Source organism: Macaca fascicularis, chromosome 19 (genome assembly GCF_037993035.2).
Source record: "Macaca fascicularis isolate 582-1 chromosome 19, T2T-MFA8v1.1".
NCBI lineage: Eukaryota > Metazoa > Chordata > Mammalia > Primates > Cercopithecidae > Macaca > Macaca fascicularis.
The window spans coordinates 58,603,165-58,621,627 of NC_088393.1; the positions used below are offsets into that span (position 1 = coordinate 58,603,165).

An 18,463-nucleotide genomic window follows, 5' to 3' on the forward strand; every position below is an offset into this window, starting at 1 on the left:
TAGGGAACAGAAGGCCTTGGGCAGCAGCACCAGCCCTGGGGCTCCCGCGGGGCTGAGCCTGGTGGCAGTGGGGTGGCTGCGAGAGTGGCCGCAGGAGCACCTTTCTTGTGCACTGCCTCATCCATGTCCGGGTGCCTGGTGACCATCACCACCTTCACCATCAGCGTGTTGCCCCCTTGGCGGATCATGTTCACCACCTGTCGGTGGCCGACCTTCACCACATTCTGCCCGTTCACCTGTGGCACAGACACCCCCAGATCACACAGAGTAGACGAGGGGAGGAGTGCTTGCAGCTTCAGAGACCCCAATAAGGATGGCTCCTGCGCTGCCCTGTCCATGGGCCTCTGGGCCACGTTCCCCTCCCTCTGACCCTTCATACTACCGCCTCCCTGGGCAAGCCCGCTTTCCCACCCTCCCTGGCCCCAGGGTTGGGGAAGAGGCTCAGCCTACCCTATTCACTTCCCCCGCCCTCCCTGTCCCCAGTATTTATTTATTTATTTATTTATTTTTAAAAGACAGGGTCTCTGTCACCCAGGTTGGGGTGCAGTGGCACAATCATGGCTCACTGCAGCCTCGACTTCCTAGGTTCAAGCAATCCTCCCACCTCAGCCTCTCGAGTAGCTGAGGCCTCAGGCACACAGCACCAGCTAATTTTTTTTTTTAAGAGCCAGGGTCTTGCTATGTTGCCCAGGCAGGTCTCAAACCCCTGAGTTCAAGCAATCCACCTGCTTCAGCCTCCCAAAGCACTGGGATTACAGGCGTGAGCCACTGTGCCTGGCCATCCCCTGGTATTGTGTATGTGTTGGGGACAGCTCTGTGTCACTCTTTTGAGATGCCTCAGAGGCCTTTAGGTGGAATCGCTGGGGAAAGTAGAGGCTGGCTGGAGGGAGGGCAGGGGGCTGGGAATCCTGGTGCTAAAGGAGAATAAAACTGGGCAGCCAGATCCTGGTGTGGATCATGAGGGGGTCTGGGAACTTGTCACAGGGTCCCAGGGAAGAGAGGGGGCCTGGACTGACCTCGATGAGGAAGTCTCCCATTCGCAGTCCAGCTCGCCATGCCACGCCACCCTCGTCCACCGACTCCAGATACTGCAGCGCCGGGAAGGCCGGGGTGGGGGTGAACTCCTCGATGGGGGTCTGCGCTGCAGACAGGGAGGAGCCGGCGGGGTCGGAGGGGAGGGGGTGGAGAGGCCGAGCAGGGGATGGGGCTCAGACCCAAGTCACGGAGGCCTCACCGCAGCTGAGGGACCAGCACCCCGGGGTGGGGTGGTGGGTGGGCTGGGGTCCCTTTCCCTTTCCCGCTCCCTTTTCCAGCCCTGCTTCTGGGGTCACAGAGCCCTTCTCCCATCCCCTCCCCGGCTGGCACTCACCCTTGGCCCCCCGGAGCACGAACCCAAACCCCTCACTGTCCTTCTTCTGCAGCAAGACTGTCTTCTCCTTAATGATGTAATCGCTGGCAGGGAGGCAGGAGAAATGGGGGGGGTAGTGGTGGGGAGTAGAGAAGAGATCATGAGACACAGAGCCTGTCCCCCACCCGGCAACCCAGAGACCTGAACCCCTGCTCCAGGGCCATTAATTGCACCTCCTAGGATCTCTGTCACCCACTCTGTGTGCGTATGCTAGCGTCGGCCCTGACGGGCTTCCCCCTTGGAGCCCACATGCTCTCTCTCCCACTCCCTCTCTCCTCATTCATCCATCCATGCATCCATCCACCCATCCATTCAGCGCCAGGCACGGTGGGGAGGATGGGGAGAAAAGCCTCCAGATTACCAGACGGCCCGGCTTGGGTCCCTGCTAGTCACTTCCTGCCTATGACCTTGAGCCCACAACTTTAACCTTTTGTGCCTCAGTTCCCCCATCTATAATGGAGGGCGATCACAGACCCTACCTGATGGGGTTGCAGTGGGAGTCCAGTGGGGGTAATACACATTTAGTATTTTGCACAGTGCCTGGCACACAGTAGGTGCTCAATACGATCTGCTTGATGTCCTCAGGTCAGGGTGTTAAGTCAAGAGGATTCATGTATTTTGATGATGCCCCTCAAAATTCCTTTATATATATGTCACCTCCCAAGGACCCCACACAGGGTAAAATTGCTAATTCTGCACTGCCCACTATGGTGACCACTAGGTTCACGTGGCTGGTTTTATGAAAGCTAATCAAAATCAAATGGAAAAATTCAATTCCTCAGTCACAGTGGCCATATTTCCAAGTGTGCAGAAGCCGCACGTGGCTGGTGGCCACCACATTGGACAGTACAGATATAAAACATTTCCACTGCTGCAAAGCTCGCTGTGGACAGCACTGTCTTCTGTATTCCCTGGTGCATCTCAAATGGAGCTCCTGCATGCACTCAGCATATTCTATTATAGTAAAATGCAAAGCACCCATGAATATGGGTGGTAGTTTCCAGTAAAGCCACCAAATGTACCCAGGAAATGTCAATGAAACTCAGATACAGTTCATGGATCTCAACGCTCACTCAAACAGCCCCAAACCCCTGATATGACCACTGTACACCTCAGGAATACACATCCATTCCATTCCCAGAGGATCCGACACCCCCAGTCTACAGCAGGAATACTCAGACACCCTGGCTGCAACCCCACTGCCTTCAGAATACCCAAGAACACCCAGGAGTCACTGGAACGTGCGCTCTGCTGTGCCCTGCTTCCTTCAGCACTGTCTAAAGCCCGTCCCACCTCCCACCCTCACAATTCCGGTGTATTCCAATAATACCCAGATCCCAGTAACATCCATGTGGCCCTAATACACTCCAATCATAGCCAAGCATGCTCCCAATTACCTGCCCCCACAAATTCAGCAAAACAGCCCTCCTTGAATACTCCAGTATGTTTCGGCAACCCCCACACATCCCAGTATGTTCCAATAATAACTCCCCCTCACTCGGATCTCAGTGTATTCCCAAAACACGCCCTCTGAACACATACATCCCAGCAAAAGGCAATAATACTTACTGTGCTCCACTGTATTTGGGTACCACCCCCACAAGCACCCCTGTATGCTCCCGGGACCCCCATGGCTCCCCTTATAAAAATCCATACATTTGCACCGTGGCGACAGGGTTCTGGATGTGCACGTGTCCTCCCTTCCTGCCGCCACCCTCCTTGTGGCGCCTCAGTGCACCTAACACATGTTCACATGTACATACTCCAGCAACAGTCCTTGCTCAAAGTTCACCACAGTCCAGTGAACTCATCCAACCATACCCGCCATGTCTTCCTCCCCTGGATGGAGAGGTGTTGACAGAGAAGGAGGGAAGGGGCTCAAAGGGGTGAATGAAGGGAGGAAAAGGGAGAGGGGAAGGGAGGAAAGGGGCCGAGAAGGCTGGAACAGCGAGTGGACAAGGAAACTGGACACGGAAATTGGCTCAGAGGTCAGAGCTGCCTGTTTCTATCCATGCATTCTGTAATGTCCTCATTCTCACTTTCCTACTCCTCCTCTTGTATCTCTTCCAGGTCTCCAGGCTCCCCTAGCAGCCAGCAGCACCCTTCCTCACTGGAGGTAACTTCACTTTTCTTTCACTCATACCACAAACCCCTCCCTTCCTCCATCTTTCTCCCTGCCCTCTGGAATCTCTCTCTTGCCCCCTCATCAGCCTCATACCCCATACATAAGCCTTCCCCAAATGTCAGCCAATATAGTCAATAAAACTCCCATGTCAATATGCCAAAAAGGAGTACTTGCCATGGGCTGGGCAGTATCTGAAGCCCTTCACAGATAGATCATTAAATTGTCTTTTCATAACCAGCCTCTGGGGTAGGGATAAGTACCAATTCCACATTATCTATGTATTTATTTATATTTTTTGAGACAGAGTCTCACTCTCTTGCCCAGGCTGGAGTGCAGTGGCACAATCATAGCTCACTGCAGCCTCAAACTCCTGAGCTCAAAGGATCCTCCAACTTCAGCCTCCCAAGTACCTAAGACTACAGGTGCTTACCACCGTGCCCAGCTAATTAAAATAATTTTTTTTTTTTTTTTTGGTAGAGATGGGATCTCACTATCTTTCCCATGCTGGTCTTGAACTCCTAGACTCAAACAGTCCTCCCACCTCAGTCTCCCAAAGTGTTGGGATTACAGGCATGAGTCACCACACCAAGCCCTAATTTCACTTTATAGGTGAGGAAACAGAGGCACAGAAAGGTTAAGTAACTTGTCCAAGGTCACACAGTGAGTATCACTCTTCAACAATACCCAAGAGAATACTCAGGTAACTGCAATGGTAATACCCTCCACTCCACAGCACCGAAATACCTTGAGCACATATATCCGTCTGCTCAGAATCCACCCTGAGCTCGGCCCTGCAGCACCTGGAGTTTATCCCAGGGTGTGGCAGTAACACCGTGACGAGGAACACTTATTGAATTATTGCTGAATGCCAGCCATGATTCCAGGCACTTTGCATTTATATATTTCCATTTATGTATTCAGTTAGTCTTCACAACAATCCAGGGAAAGGTTGACTGTTATTCTTCCCATTTTATAGATGGGGAAACTGAGGCACAGAGAAATAACTTGCTCAAGATGACACCAGTTAATAAAATATCAAAGCCAAGATTTGAATTCACCAGAGGTAACCTATATATATGCCAGTGGTGATCTAGGGCAGGAAGAGGGTCCAACAACATCCAGACCCACCCTGTTCCTGCTTCTCAACCAACCCCTATCCTACACATGCTCCATTCCCCTCTCTGCTCCATGACTCCCTCACCCAATCCCCAGCTAGGACATAGGTGGTGTTGCCCTCATCCCACCACAGTCTCCTTGGACTTCCCAACTGCTCTTTTGCTCCCACAGCTTCATGTACCTCTAAACTCCCTCTCCCCAACTCCTGTGTACCCCTCCTCTCTGCACCTCACTCCCTACTCCTGCATGCCATCTTGAGGTTCCACATCACCCTAACCCACCCTCCTCATCCCTGACTCCCACAAGCCCTCCTCACACCCCATGAAGCCATCCCCCCATTTCCCATGTCCCCTGACACACCCTAACCCCCTTTCCCCCAAAGCATCCTCAGACCTCTGCGACCTCCTCACCCTTGTCGTGCGACCTCTCCCTCGTCCTTTAGCCTCATCCTTCCCACACTCTCTGGCACCTCCGTAAGTAATCTCACTGGCTCCCCTAAAGCACCTCTGGTCCCTTTCATACTTCCCAGGTACCCACTTTTGCATCAGTGGAAAGCTAAACCTATTTCTGCCCCCTCGACTCACTTCACCACAGCCCTCCCGCCTGCGTTTACTGGCAGCTGCGTTTCATTTACATTCCCTGCGTCCTCTTGGTATTCTCCCGCTACTGTCCAAATCCCCACTCCCAAATCCTCCCCACATTCCCCGAATTCCCTCCCCACTCCATTTCTCTGCTCCGAACCCTCCGTGCTCCAGCCTCCACCCCTCCCCCACTTCAGCATCTCCACTCTCCCCTGTTCCATTCTCAACCCTGCACCTCCTACCCAGACCCCTGTAGCCCCTCCCCCTCGCCCCCCATCTTGGCTGCCCCCGCAGCACCCCATTCAGGCTCCCTCTGGCTGACTACCTGCCCTGCAGGAGCTCACACAATGCTTTTCCCCAGGCCATCCCTCAGCAACCCTGAGCGGCCTCCGGAGCTCAGCAGCCAGCTCTTGTTCACTGGATCCCACACACAGGGGCACTGCAGCGGCCAGCACTCCCCTCCCCACCCCACCGTCCCTCTCACACACCCAGGGTCCGCCAGCCCAGAGCCTGCTGCTGTGCACGGCGCACCCCCAACCCCGCACTCAAGCCCTTCCCCATGTGCCCTTGTCCACGGCCTGCCCAGAGGCCCCACACAGGGACGCCAGCCCCCCTCCCCATGCTCAGAAGTGGCACACACAAGCGGATGCGGCTCCCCATGCAGCTCAGACGGGGCTCAGCACACGTGCCCCACACGGGCAGAGGGCAGAGCCAGTGACTCAAGTGCCCCTGACATGCACAGACCCCCGGGGGCAAGGGGGCAAGGAGGAGGAGCACATGGGGAGGGAGACACAGGATGGACCCTTGAAGTAGGGACCTGTGGGGGAGGGGCAGGCCAGGCCCAGGAGGGTGGGTGTTGGGAAGCACAGCCGCAGTCCCTGGGACAGACCCACTCCAGCACACACCACACACCACACACCACACACCACGCACACACACACACACACACACACAGTCCCAGACAGCCTCGCTGTCGCTCCAAGTCATACAGAGACAGACGCTGTCACACAGGGACACACAGATGGACACAGTTGGGGGGTGGGCTGGGAGCCCACCATCTCTCCATCTCTCTCTCACTCACACACACACGCACACACACGCACGCGGCTGCAGGCAGTCACACACACGCACATCGACACAGCCACACTGACACACGAACCGTCGCACAGTGACACGCAGCGGAAAAAGAGGAGGGGAGGGGAAGCCGGGGGCGGGATGCGTGTGTGATGGAGGGGGGATGACTGTGAATGGGAGAGAGGGGTATGAATGGGGGGACTTGCCAACAACGTGAAGAGGTGTGGGGATGTGGGGATCAGAGGGACAGGGGCCTGGGATGTAGGCGGATGCGGGTAAGCCACCGTGGCTCCCCACAGGGAGGGCTCCGGGGAGTGGGGGCGCTAAGGGCGGCAGAAAGGCAAGTGGGCTCCAAATCCTGGAGGGGGGTCAGTTTGGGGGGCCTGCTGGGAGGAAGGTCTTGGGGGAAGAGCAGAGGGGGGCCTGGAAGGGCCTGTGAGGGGGTGGAGGAAAAGATTCCCAGGGCTGACGAGTGCGTATTAGGGGGGAGGGTCGGGGACAGGGGTCCAGGGAGGGAGATGGAGAGGAGAAGGGTTGAGACGGGGGGCTGAAAGGGATTTGGGACTGAGAGAAGGTTAAGGGAAGAGGAGCGGAGGGGAAGGGGCGGGTTGGGGGAAGGGGAAGGGCCCTGGGGCTGGGGGTTAGCGGTGGGGGAGGGTCGCCACCGCGGGCCGGGGCCTGCCGGCCGGGCGGCAAAGCAGGGGGCGGCGCGCTCCGTTACCTGTAGATGTACCAGACGCTGCGCCGCCGGGGCCCCAGAGCTGGCCAGCTGGAGGACAGCGCGGGGGGCGGCTGCGGCAGGGAGCTCCCACCGGGGCCGCCCCCGAGACCCCCGCCACCGACCGCAGACAAAGCCATCGCCGCCGCGGCCCCAGCCCCGGCCCGGGTCCCGGTGCCGGCCGCCCCCGCCGCCGCCGCCGCCGCCGCGTCCCCGTCCCCGCTCGGCCGAACCCCCGTGTCCGGGCCCCCAGGCCCCGCCTCATGCTGACCCGCGCCGGGAGGGGGAGGGGGAGGGGGCGCGCACCCCCCCACGGGAGGGAGGGCAGGGCCGGGGGCTCACATGCCGGGGGGCGCGGGGGCGCGGGGCGCGGGGTCGGGCCGCGGCGGTAGCGCGAGGACCGCGGACGGCGCCGGCTTCAGCACCGCGGACAGCTCCGGAGGCGGGCGGCGGGCGCGAGGCTTAACCCCTTGGCGTCCTGCGCCGGGCGGCGGAGGGGGCCGGGCAGGGGGGAGGGGGCCGGGAGGGGAACGCGGGGGCCCCCTTGGCGGGAGAAGGGGGAGGGGCGAGGCTTGGAGGGGGGAGGAGAAGGGGGAGGCACTTCCGGTCTGAGCCCCCCCTTAACCCCCCTCCCCCCTCCAGAGCCCTCCCGCGCAGGTGCAGAGCGAGAGAGCGCGGGGAGAGGGAGGCACAACATCACACAAGATGCCTCGCAGCCGCGTGCACGGACGCGCGGACGGAGCCCCGCTTCCCCGGCAGGGACACCGCGGGTGAGAGAGGCCCCAGGCGGGGACACGCAGCCCACCACTACAGACCAACACGCAACGCACCTCGACACGGTCGGCAAGAAAGGCCAGGACATTCAGACTGGGCCCCAAGGCCATGAACAACACCCCTCCCCCACCAGAGAAGCCCAGGCGGAGGGGCGAACACACCACCACAGCTCCCCGAGAGAGCCGTGGACCCCGAGCCAGCGCGAGGAGGGGGCGGCACACGCCAGGAGGGGAGACACACGAAGGACCGCCCAGCTCCGGGAGGGAGGCCGGGGTTGGGCCCTGGCTGCAGGGCGCACCACACGGCACAGGCCAGGCCAGCGCAGACAGGGTCCGGGAACAGGGAGGAGGCAGGAGGAGGGGAAGCTCCGACGCACCACACACAGAGAGCACGTGGGAGCCAGCGAGAGGCAGGGAGGAGTAGGGGAGGAAGCCCATTGACAAGACAGAGTAGAAGGAGGAAGGAAGCTGAGGGTGAGGGGGACCACCCCCATTCAGCTAGTAGGGCAAATGACCCCCACGGACGGAGGCCAAGGAGAGACCCAGAGAGACGCTGGTAGACAAGAAGCAGAGGTTGACATAGAAGCTCGGGGTGGGGGGTGTACCCCAATACTCACCCGGTGCCCAGAGCCGGAGACGTGCCAGGCAAACACGCACAACGGTCAAGCGCCTCAGACACTCGGGGCGCAGGGTGGCACCCCAGCCCCACCCTCTATCCCCATGTTGCCATTTCTCTGTCCCCCCCCATCCCCGACCCATCCCCACTGGCCAGAACACAGACACATAGGTTTGGACACATTTAATGGAAGGATGCTACGCACAAGGGGACCCTTCCCTGGATTGGGGGGAGCAGTGGAGGAGAGTGTCATATTTTAGACACCAAATTACGACCCTCCCTCCCCCACAACCTTGTCCTTCTGGAGGCCCAAGCCCTGGAATCCTCCCCTCCTCTGCCCGTCCCTCCCCCAACATCCCAGGTCCTGAAACTCAGATCAATCAGACAGACGCGCATGCATGCACACACGTTAATGTGCGAGAGCACACGCACAGTGACATGCACAGAGAGGGACAGATGTGTGCAGAGACCCACCTGTCCATGTGTGTGAGCAGACTCACTGACATGCCCTGCAGTGCTTGCCCACAGATTGAGAGAAGCACAGATGTGCAGAGGCAGCCCCACATAATCAGCCACAAAGGCACCGCTATATACAGAGCAGGGCAGACCCTCCAGCCCCGGGCATAGGTACAGGTACATCCAGGCCACACATGCACACAGATGCGTGTCATGCACACCTACAGAGACACACGTTCACACACCAGGAAACCTCAGCTCTGGTCGTGCACACACACGTTCATACACCCCCCAGGCAGCCCGTCCTTCCCCTCCTGATCCCATCCCCTCCCTGCCCCTCCCCTCTCACCTCCCTGGGCCAATCCCATCCATTAAGCTTCCGAAGCAAGTCAGCCAGCAGCCAGGGAGGGGAAAGGTGTCAGTGCACCTCTCTCCTCACCCTCATCCCACCCGGCCCTGACAATACCCTCCCCACACTGGTGCATGGGACACACACATTCCCACTGCCCGTGACTGCACAGAGATGGGGCACATGAAGGAGACAAGGGCCTCCAGCCAGCCAGACATAAGAGCGCCCCGGCCCCCCCAGGCATCCCGCCCTGCCCTGACCACTCCGTTGTCTCTGGCTACCCCAGAGCTGGGCAGTCTTAGTGGCTGCCGAAGATGGTTTGGGGTTGGGCTGTGCTGTCTGAAGCTAATTCTGGCTTCTCCCACCCCTGGATCAAACTTTAGAAGGAATAGATTAGAAAAAGGGCTTAGAGGTGATGGAAGTATTTAAAGGAATACATTGCAAAGGGAACTTGGGGTGAGGGGGGTTGCCCGAGGGTGTAAGGACATTTACCTTGGGGCATCAAAGCTGTCGTAGGAGCCCACGGTATAATGCCGGAAGAGTCTCTTTGCCTTGTCACTGCGGCTTTCTGCAGGGGGACAACAGACAACCTTGGACTCTTGTTTTGGAAACCACAAGCCCAACCCTAGAGCTCCTGGCCCAAGTCTTCCCATCTACCTCCCAGTACCCCACCCTCATTAGGAAGGGAAAGGAATGGACATGGGAATCCTAGGGTCCATTGAACACGGCTGGGGGTTCCACCTTACCTTGCTTACTCTCCTGAGAGCGATTCGCCACCTCTTCCAGGCAGTCAGACGGGAACCAGCCAACACGACCTTTGACCTGGCCTTCCCAGAAGCCTCCTTCCCCGATGCTAAGTACTGGATGGGGAACGGGGACAAAGAGACATTTCTGTGTCTCTATGCCTCTCAACTGCCAACACACTCAACTTACAGCCTTCCCACAGTTACCAGCTCCCAGCCCAATGGCATCCTTAATAAACGTCTGAGGAAGGAGCAAGGAGCTTGGGGGAGACCCAAATCATATCACTCTTGCATTCTAGCTTCTGGATCCAATAAGGACCAGAGGCATTGGAGAAGAGGGCTGTGTTCCATAACATGGTCTTCCTAGGTTAGGGGCAGGTCCACAATTGGTCCTTGTCTCCCCTGGTAACTGGTCACAGCTCAGTTGTGTAATTCCTTTTCATCCTCCTAGGCTCTGTGGACTTAGATCACAGATGGGGGGACAAGCTCTACTTCACCCTCCCACCACTGTCCTTGCCACCTCCCAAAGTCTCCTTGCCACTTAATCTTTAGTCCTTTGTCCCCAGACCCCTCTTTCTGCCTCTCTTTGCCTCTCCTGGCTCTAGAATGGAGAAGAGATTAGAATCACCTCTTTCCTTCTCTCCCTCTCCCCTAACGGAAGCCACTTCCCCCTGCCCACCCTCCCAGGCCCCACCGCTTCCCCATTTAGCAAACATCACAGGCTGCCTGTTACATGCCTGCTGCTGAAAAACAGATGCATGACAAGAACAGCTAATGTTTATCCAACTCTCACCTGGGCCAGAACCCTAAGAGGGGCCACTTCCTTTATCCCCCTTTTACTGATGGGAACACTGAGGCTTGGAGAGCCAAGATCATTTGCTGAAGGTTACAAGGCTAGTAATTGACAGATCTGGATTTGAACACAGCTCAGTCTGCTTCCAGAGGGCATGCTTTCAGTCACTCATGTGCTGCTACCTCTCCATGCAAGGGCTTCAGGGCATGACAAGGGCACCAGTGGCGAACACATGGTCTTCAATTTCTCTGGCAATTTTCATGACTCTGCCCCCATTTAGCCCTTCACATAGTTTCCTTCCTCGTTCAACCCTTATGCCTACCCAGCTAGGTAACAACTGTTTTTCCATTTTATAGACAAAGAAGCTGAAGCGAATGTGGAGAACACCCTTGCATGGAGATGACTCCAGCTATGCTAGGGGTTGAGTTGGGGCCATCAGATGTATTCCTCTCCATAAACTGACTCCCTTGAGAGCATCTGGGGAGACTAAATGAGGGGAAGCTGAAAGTCATGGAAGAGAGCAGGAGATGGGTTGTCAAGGGGACTGGGTTCTTGGCTGGTACTGCCATGCCTGGCTTGGTGGTCTTGTAATCAATCATTTGTTCACTTAAAAAATACTTATTTAGTGCCAGTCATGAGTCAGGTACCAGGGTAGACACAGTTGAATATAATCAATGTTTTTCTTTCCTTTGAGGAGCTTCCAGAACAGCCGCCAATAGAGGCATAACTGTACAAGTGACTACATGATTGGAAGTTGGGGTCAGAGCTCCAGGGACAATAAGAGGGTGTTTGGAGAGAAGCCAGATGGGAGTATATAACTTATAGATGGCAAAGGGGTCCAACGAGGTGTCCCTGAGGTGTGACATATAGACTGAGACCTGAAGGATCCTAGGAGCTGGGGAGGCAAAGAGAGCATGGAAGAGTTTTCCAGGCAGAAGGAACAGCATGTTTGAAGATTTTGGCATATAAGAAGGCTTGGGACATTGGAGGAATGGAGGAGTTGGTAGATTGGAGGATTGGAGGGCTTGGAGCATTGGGGGACTGGGGGGCTCGGGGCATTGGAGGATTGGAAAGCTTGGGGCATTGGAGGAATGGAGGGGTTGGTAGATTGGAGGATTGGAGGGCTTGGAGCATTGGGGGACTGGGGGGCTCGGGGCATTGGAGGATTGGAAAGCTTGGGGCATTGGAGGAATGGAGGGGTTGGGGCACTAGGGAATTGGAGGGCTTGGGCACTGGAGGATTGGAGGGCTCGGGCACTGGAGGATTGGATGGCTTGGGCCATTGAGGGAATGGAGGGCTTGGGGCTTTGGGATATTGGAGGGATTGGGGCATTAGAGGATTAGAGGGTTTGGGACATTGGAGAATTGGAGGGTTCAGGGCACTGGGGGATTGGAGGGCTCGGGATATTGGGGGATGGGAGGGCTCGGAGCATTGGGGGATGGGAGGGCTCGGGGCATTGGGGGATGGGAGGGCTCGGGGCATTGGGGGATGGGAGGGCTCGGGGCATTGGGGGGTGGGAGGGCTCGGGGCATTGGGGGGTGGGAGGGCTCAGAGCATTGGGGGATTGGAGGGCTTGGGGCACTGGAAGAATGGATAGAAGGATGAGGTCCCTGGAACCTTGTGGGTGAAGGGAAGAGTCGCATGAGATGAGGTTGGCAAGGTGGGCAGACAGGCAGCTTGGAGGCCAGGTTAAGACTTTGGGCTTTGATTCTGAGAGTAGCAGGAGTCGGCTACCTCATCGGGTTGTGTGAAGCTCAGTGACATCGTGGATGTGGGCGTGCTTTGAGGCAATTGAGTCCCTCTTAATGGAAGACGAGGATATAAAAACAGAAGGCAGCGTATCCTCTTCCTGCGTAGAAACATTGAGCTTGTAGCTCAGCAAGATACTGCCCATGGTCCTTGCCTGCCCGGAAGGTTCTTTACTTCTGGCCTCAGCTCACCCTTCTCTTCTCCCATCTCCTCCCACCCCACGTGCCTATGTCCCAGGCTGCTTGCCCTGAAGGAGCTGCACCTGGCCTCCACAGTAGCTCCTGAATTTGATCATTCATTCACTCATTCATTCATTCAATATATGTGCATTAAAGCCTCCTGTGTGCTGGGTCATTAAACTGAGCCCTAGAGACCCAGAGACCAATGACTTATGACCTCACCTACAGGAACTCAGGCTATGGGAAGAGAGACTTTGTAACACATGCAGTTACACAGCCCGCCTGACGCTCTGACCCCTGAATACCCTTCAAGGCCTCACTCAAGTTGACCTTCTACGGTAGGATCTTCCCTACTTATCCAGGGGCCCAGGTCTCTCTCCTCTAAGTGCCTAAAGTAGGGGCCACTTAAGAAAATGATGGCTTTTTTTTTTCTTTTTTTTTTTTGAGATGGAGTTTCACTCTTGTCAGTCAGGCAGGAGTGCAGTGGCGTGATCTCGGCTCACTGCAACCTCCGCCTCCTGGGTTCAAGCAATTCTCCTGCCTCGGCCTCCCAAGTAGCTGGGATTACAGGTGTGCGCCACCACACCCAGCTAATTTTTTATTTTTTGTGTTTTAGTAGAGATGGGGATTCACCATGTTGGCCAGGCTGGTCTAGAACTCCTGATCTCAGGTGATCCATCTGCCTCGGCCTCCCAAAGTGCTGGGATTACAGGCGTGAGCCACAGCGCCTGGCCAAGTGATGGGTCTTATGTGGCACTTGTTATGTAGGAAACATTGGTCTAAGTGCTTTACATGCTCTGACTCCTCTAATCCTCATGAGGGTCTCATTTTACAGATGAAGAAACTGAGGCCCAGAGAAGTCACTTGGCTGAGGTCACCCTGCTAGGAAGTGGTGGGGCCAGGATTTGAACCCAGGACGCCAGGCTCTCAACCTCTATACCACTCGGCTCCTGGGCAGCCTAGAGTCTGGCAAATAATTTTTCCAATGCCTCATATTAACGGCCACACCTGTGGCAAGTGGTCGTCTCTAAAGCGTCCTTCTATCCAAGAACACGTCAGCAGCCCTGCGAAGCCTACAAGCAGGGGAGACTGGCTCCACTTTCCAAACGAAGGTGGAAAAACCAGAGGGAGGTGAACCCTGATAACGGCAACCACTGTTTTGGGAGCCCTCCCCATGGCCAAGCATCTTACATGTGCCAACTCACTGGGGCCCTAGAAGTAGGATCCTGCCCGTCTCTCAGTTGAGGACCCCTGGGCAGATGCAGGAGGCAAAGTTAAGGCTGCTCGGCCTCATGCTCTGCACCAGGTGGCAGGAAGGACTGTGGGCTTGGACTGGGGACCTTGGGCAAGTTGCTTCACCTGTGTGAGGCTCTGTTCCTTCAACCATGCAATGTGGCCCATGACCTCCCTCCCCAGAAAGGACCATGAGGAGTCTAATGAGACAATTTGGTGAGATGTTCCAACTATGCCCTGCACACGGCATCAGTGTCCCACAATGGGACCCGGCCCACTTCACTGCCTTTGCCTCAGCACTGCCTCCTGACAGGGTAATCTCAGCTACACTCTCTGCTCCTTCAAGGCTCAAGGGGCGCCGCAGGGCTCTCTGAGGTCTGAGATACTCTGGGTATCTGAGAATGGTCTGCTCTCTGCTCCACGTTTTCCCTGATCGCCCCCACAGCCCAGCCCAGCGCAGGCCCTGCTTCCACCCTGGGTACCTTTGATCTTCTCGCCCTTGCTCAGGGAGATCTCCCCCTCGGCTTGGGCCTGGTACGACTTCACAGCCATGAAGGAGCGTCCGGGTACTGCTGAGTAGAGCTTCCTCCGCCTCCCACGGCTGCCCAGGGAGCCCCCGGGGCCCCCTGAGCCCCCCGTGCCCCCGGCTGGCCCTTCCCGGGGTGTCCCGCTGGAGCTGTGTACACAGAGGGCATGAGAGGCAAGGGAGGGTGGAGGGAGGGAACACCTCTGGGAGGACAGGGGTCCTTGGGTGGGGGAAGAGGATGGAGCATCAGGGTGGAGGTGGGGGGAGGGGCTTTCCCAGCACTGGTGTCCTCCAGGAAAGAGGGCATTTGGGGGCTCCTCTGCCTCCCCGCAGCTGCCCCCAGCCCCCTCTCCTGCCTCCTGGCTTCCGGCTCTGCCCCCTCCCACGGTCCTGTGCGCACCGCCTGATTCAGCTTCCTGAGGCTGAGCTGGGACTGTGTCATCCCTCCGCTCACGAGCCTTCCGCGACTCCCAGCTTCCTCCTGGGTCAGGTCCAACTCCTCTGCCCGCCGTTGCCAGCCTCTCCCCCACTTCCTCGGGACACGCCTGGCTGGCCTCCACCTCCTTCTCACCCTCCTCTAGCCACGTGGGCCTCCTGACCCCGGAATGTCCCCCGCCCACTCCTCATCCTCCCTCCAGAGTGACCTCTCTGTCCCCCACCCAAGTCCCTGCCACCACCCCCATCCTCTTCCTGCTCGGCTTCCCTCCACCTCACCCTGTCATTCTCTGTCCCCAGGGGTTGGGACACATGTTTCTTTGGGGTATCCTCTGCATGGGGCCCCTGTCGTGGAGCAGATGTCCAGCTAACGTGGTGCACTGGGGGTGGAGTCGGGACAGTAGCTCCCAAGGCCCTTCCTTTACCCCACGGTGACACTAGGGACTTGGATGGATGAGGGCCTACAGAGGAAGGCAGCTGGGCTGGCCTCGGGGGAAGCCACCGCTCTGGGGAGGGGATTTGACGGGGCTGGGGACTGTGGAGCCAGGGCTGCCTCCCCTACCTGGGCCGGCCTCGGGGCTGCCTCTTGGCGTCCTCAGGGTGCCTCCCTCGGGATGGAGAGCGGGCCCTGGCACCCCGGGGGCTGCTGGCACTTCGGAGGGTCCCGCTGCTGAGCTTGGCGGTGGGGGCCGAGGGCTGCGACTGGCCCTGGGACCCTGAGGTAGGGCCAGGGGCCCCAGAGGACGAGGCCCCTGGGGCGGAGAACACCATCCAGTCGGGCAGCACCATGCTGGTGTCACTGTTGGCCCGCAGCAGCGCCGGGGGCACTGTCAGCCCTGTGCCCGGGGGCCCCCGTCGCCGGGCCGCGTACTTGGGGGACTCCTGGAAGGGCACTGAGAGGGCACAGTGGCGGCGGGGGGCAGATGTTAGGGGAGAAAAGGCAAGCAGGGGGCCATGCGGGGGCGAGAGATGGTGGGAGAGAGGCATGAGGGAGAAAGACAGAGATGAGAAAGGGCGGGGGGCCTGGAATTGCTCCCCCAACCACCACCCAGACATTTTTGGTCCTCTAGGGTTTTCTCCATCTTATCCTGGCCCTCAAGTCAGGTACCCCAACTCTCCCATCCTACCATGAAACCCCAGCCGCCCCAGGTTCTCTGTGCAGCCCCAGCTCCCTGTCACTCACCCACATCCTGTTCTCGATGGTTTCGGATCAGCTCCCCCAGCTCAAAATTCCCAGCAATCACTGCCACCTGGAGGGAGGGGGTAGAGGTGGGTTGGCGGGGGGCGGGGTGGCCCAGGGAGCAGAGAAAGGGCAGGAAACATGCTGAGGTCCCCAGCCCGACCCAAACCTTCCACCCTGACAATGCCTCCCTCCCTCTTCTTCCAGCTCCCCCTCCACGGCCTGTCTCCTTGCTTTCCTCATTGTCCCCTTCCTTATCCACTGGGTGTCACTGTCAGCCTTTCCTTAGCCCTGGAGACTTCAGTATATCCACTGCAGCCCCAGACCTGGAATGGGGTCTGTCCGTTGTTATTCTTCACATCCTTGTCGGCACCTCGATACAGGAGGATCCTGGCACAGGTCTCCTGTGGGTGATGGCCAGTGGTGCAGGACAAAGAGAGAGAAAAAAGATTAAGGGCACCACGAGTGGATACAGGTACTATGCTAAGAGCCTCAGGAATAAATACTCCACCCTAAACCCACACCACTCAGGACAGCAGCCACCTGCCAGGTACGGACCAGGAGCACTTGAGTTTAAACATGGATGGCCCAAATGGAGATGCACCATACATGCGAAATACACACTGGATTTCAAGGATGCCATATGAAAACAAGAGAGAATTTAAATGTCTATAGCCAGGTGTGGTGGCTCAAGCCTGTAATCCTAAGACTTTGGGAGGCCAAGACAGAAGTTCCAGACCAGCCTGGGCGACATAGTGAGACACTCCCCATTTCTATAAAAAAATAAACAGAAGTTAGCCAGGCATGGTGGTGGGTGCCTGGAGTCCCAAATACTTGGGAGGCTGAGGTGGGAGGGTCTCTTGAGCTCAGGAGTTTGAGGCTGCAGTGAGCTGAGATCAAGCCTGGGTGACAGAGCACAGACCTGTCTCCCCTCCGCCCAGAAAAAAAAAAAAAATGCCAGGCGTGGTGACACACACCTGTAATCCCAGCACTTTGGGAGGTCAAGGCGAGTGGATCACTTGAGGCCAGATATTTGAGACCAGCCTGGACAACATGGTGAAACCCTGTCACTACAAAAAACTACAAAAATTAGCCAGGTGTGGTGGCGGGCGCTTGTAATCCCAGCTACTCAGGAGGCTGAGGTGGGAGAATCACTTGAACCCAGGAGGTGCAGGTTGCAGTGAGCCGAGATCCCGCCACTGCACTCCAGCCTGGATGACAGAGGGAGACACTGTCTCAAAAGAAAAAAAACACACACACACACAAAAAATAATTTCTGTATTGATTCTATGTTGAAATGATAACATTTTGGATACACTGTTACAAGTAAAGTATGTTGTTACAATAAATGTCACCTAATTATTTTCCCCTTCTCCTTAACATGGCCACTAGGATATTTGAGGGCATTTAGGATACGTGCTCATGCTATGTTCCACTGAACGTTGGGGCCAGATAATTCTTTGGTGATTCATTGGTTTGTGGGGGGTGTTCTGAGCACTGTGGGATGTTGAGTAGCATCCCCCGTCCCTACCACTAGATGCCAGTAGCACTCCCCTCCCCAGTCATGACAACCAAAAATGTCTTTAGACGTTGACAAGTGTGTCCTGGGGGACAGAAGCTCCCCGGTTGAGAACCACGGGTCTAGACCTTACGGAGGCTTACCATTACATGCCAGGCACTTGGCACTTTAGAGGCAGAAGATCCTTCAATTGCCCAACAATTCCAGGACATGGAAATTGTCTCTATTTTACAGAGGAGGAAACTAAGGCTTTCAAAAGAGCCCAAGGTCGGCCAGGCACCGTGGCTCACTCCTGTGATCCCAGCACTTTGGGAGGCCGAGGCGGGGGGTGGGGGGGATCGCTTGAGCCCAGGAGTTTGACACTAGCCTGGGCAACATGGCGAAATCCCGTCTCTACAAAAAAATTTTTTAAAAACTGGCCTGGTGTGGCTGGCTACAGGTGGCTCACGCCTGTAATCCCAGCACTTTGGGAGGCCGAGGGGGGCAGATAATCTGAGGTCAGGAGTTCAAGACCAGCCTGACCAACATGGAGAAACTCCATCTCTACTAAAAATACAAAAATTAGCCAGGCGTGGTGGCACGTCCAGGTTGGAGTACAGTAACATGATCTTGGCTGACTACAACTTCCACCTCCTGAGTTCAAGCGATTCTCCTGCCTCAGCCTCCCGAGTAGCTGAGACTACAGGCACCCGCCCACCACATTTGGCTAATTTTTGTATTTTTAGTAGAAACGGGGTTTCCCCAAGTTGGCCAGGCTGGTTTTGAACTCCTAACCTCAGGTGATCAGCCCGCCTTGGCCCCCCAAAGTGCTGGGATAACAGGTGTGAGCCACTGTGCCTGGCTCCTTGCTTTGTTTTTTAATGAGAGACTGGTGTATGTGCCAGGCACTC

The 18,463-nt window shown here is 57.0% G+C and overlaps 1 protein-coding gene across 10 annotated transcripts in view; it reads right to left on the bottom strand.

The window, feature by feature from the left end:
- The window catches only part of SHANK1 (SH3 and multiple ankyrin repeat domains 1), a 59,411-nt gene that overhangs the window by 28,279 nt on the left and 12,669 nt on the right, over window positions 1-18,463 (bottom strand). For 4 of the 10 annotated variants that reach the window (XR_006694533.2, XM_005590030.5, XM_005590029.5 and 1 more), the window contains exons 9-18: window positions 16,381-16,458; window positions 16,058-16,124; window positions 15,437-15,767; window positions 14,396-14,589; window positions 9,963-10,076; window positions 9,709-9,784; window positions 9,217-9,243; window positions 1,370-1,452; window positions 1,017-1,141; window positions 101-236 (exon numbers count right to left, since the gene is read on the bottom strand). Coding sequence is in view for 9 of the 10 variants with exons in the window: in XM_005590030.5 (XP_005590087.2) it covers window positions 101-236; window positions 1,017-1,141; window positions 1,370-1,452; window positions 9,217-9,243; window positions 9,709-9,784; window positions 9,963-10,076; window positions 14,396-14,589; window positions 15,437-15,767; window positions 16,058-16,124; window positions 16,381-16,458 (1,231 nt within the window). In the remaining variant the exon portion in view is untranslated. Of the gene's footprint in view, window positions 1-100; window positions 237-1,016; window positions 1,142-1,369; window positions 1,453-7,025; window positions 7,461-9,216; window positions 9,244-9,708; window positions 9,785-9,962; window positions 10,077-14,395; window positions 14,590-15,436; window positions 15,768-16,057; window positions 16,125-16,380; window positions 16,459-18,463 lie in introns of those variants that run through there. The other 6 variants (XM_074024393.1, XM_015441723.4, XM_074024395.1 and 3 more) reach the window with 4 other exon arrangements.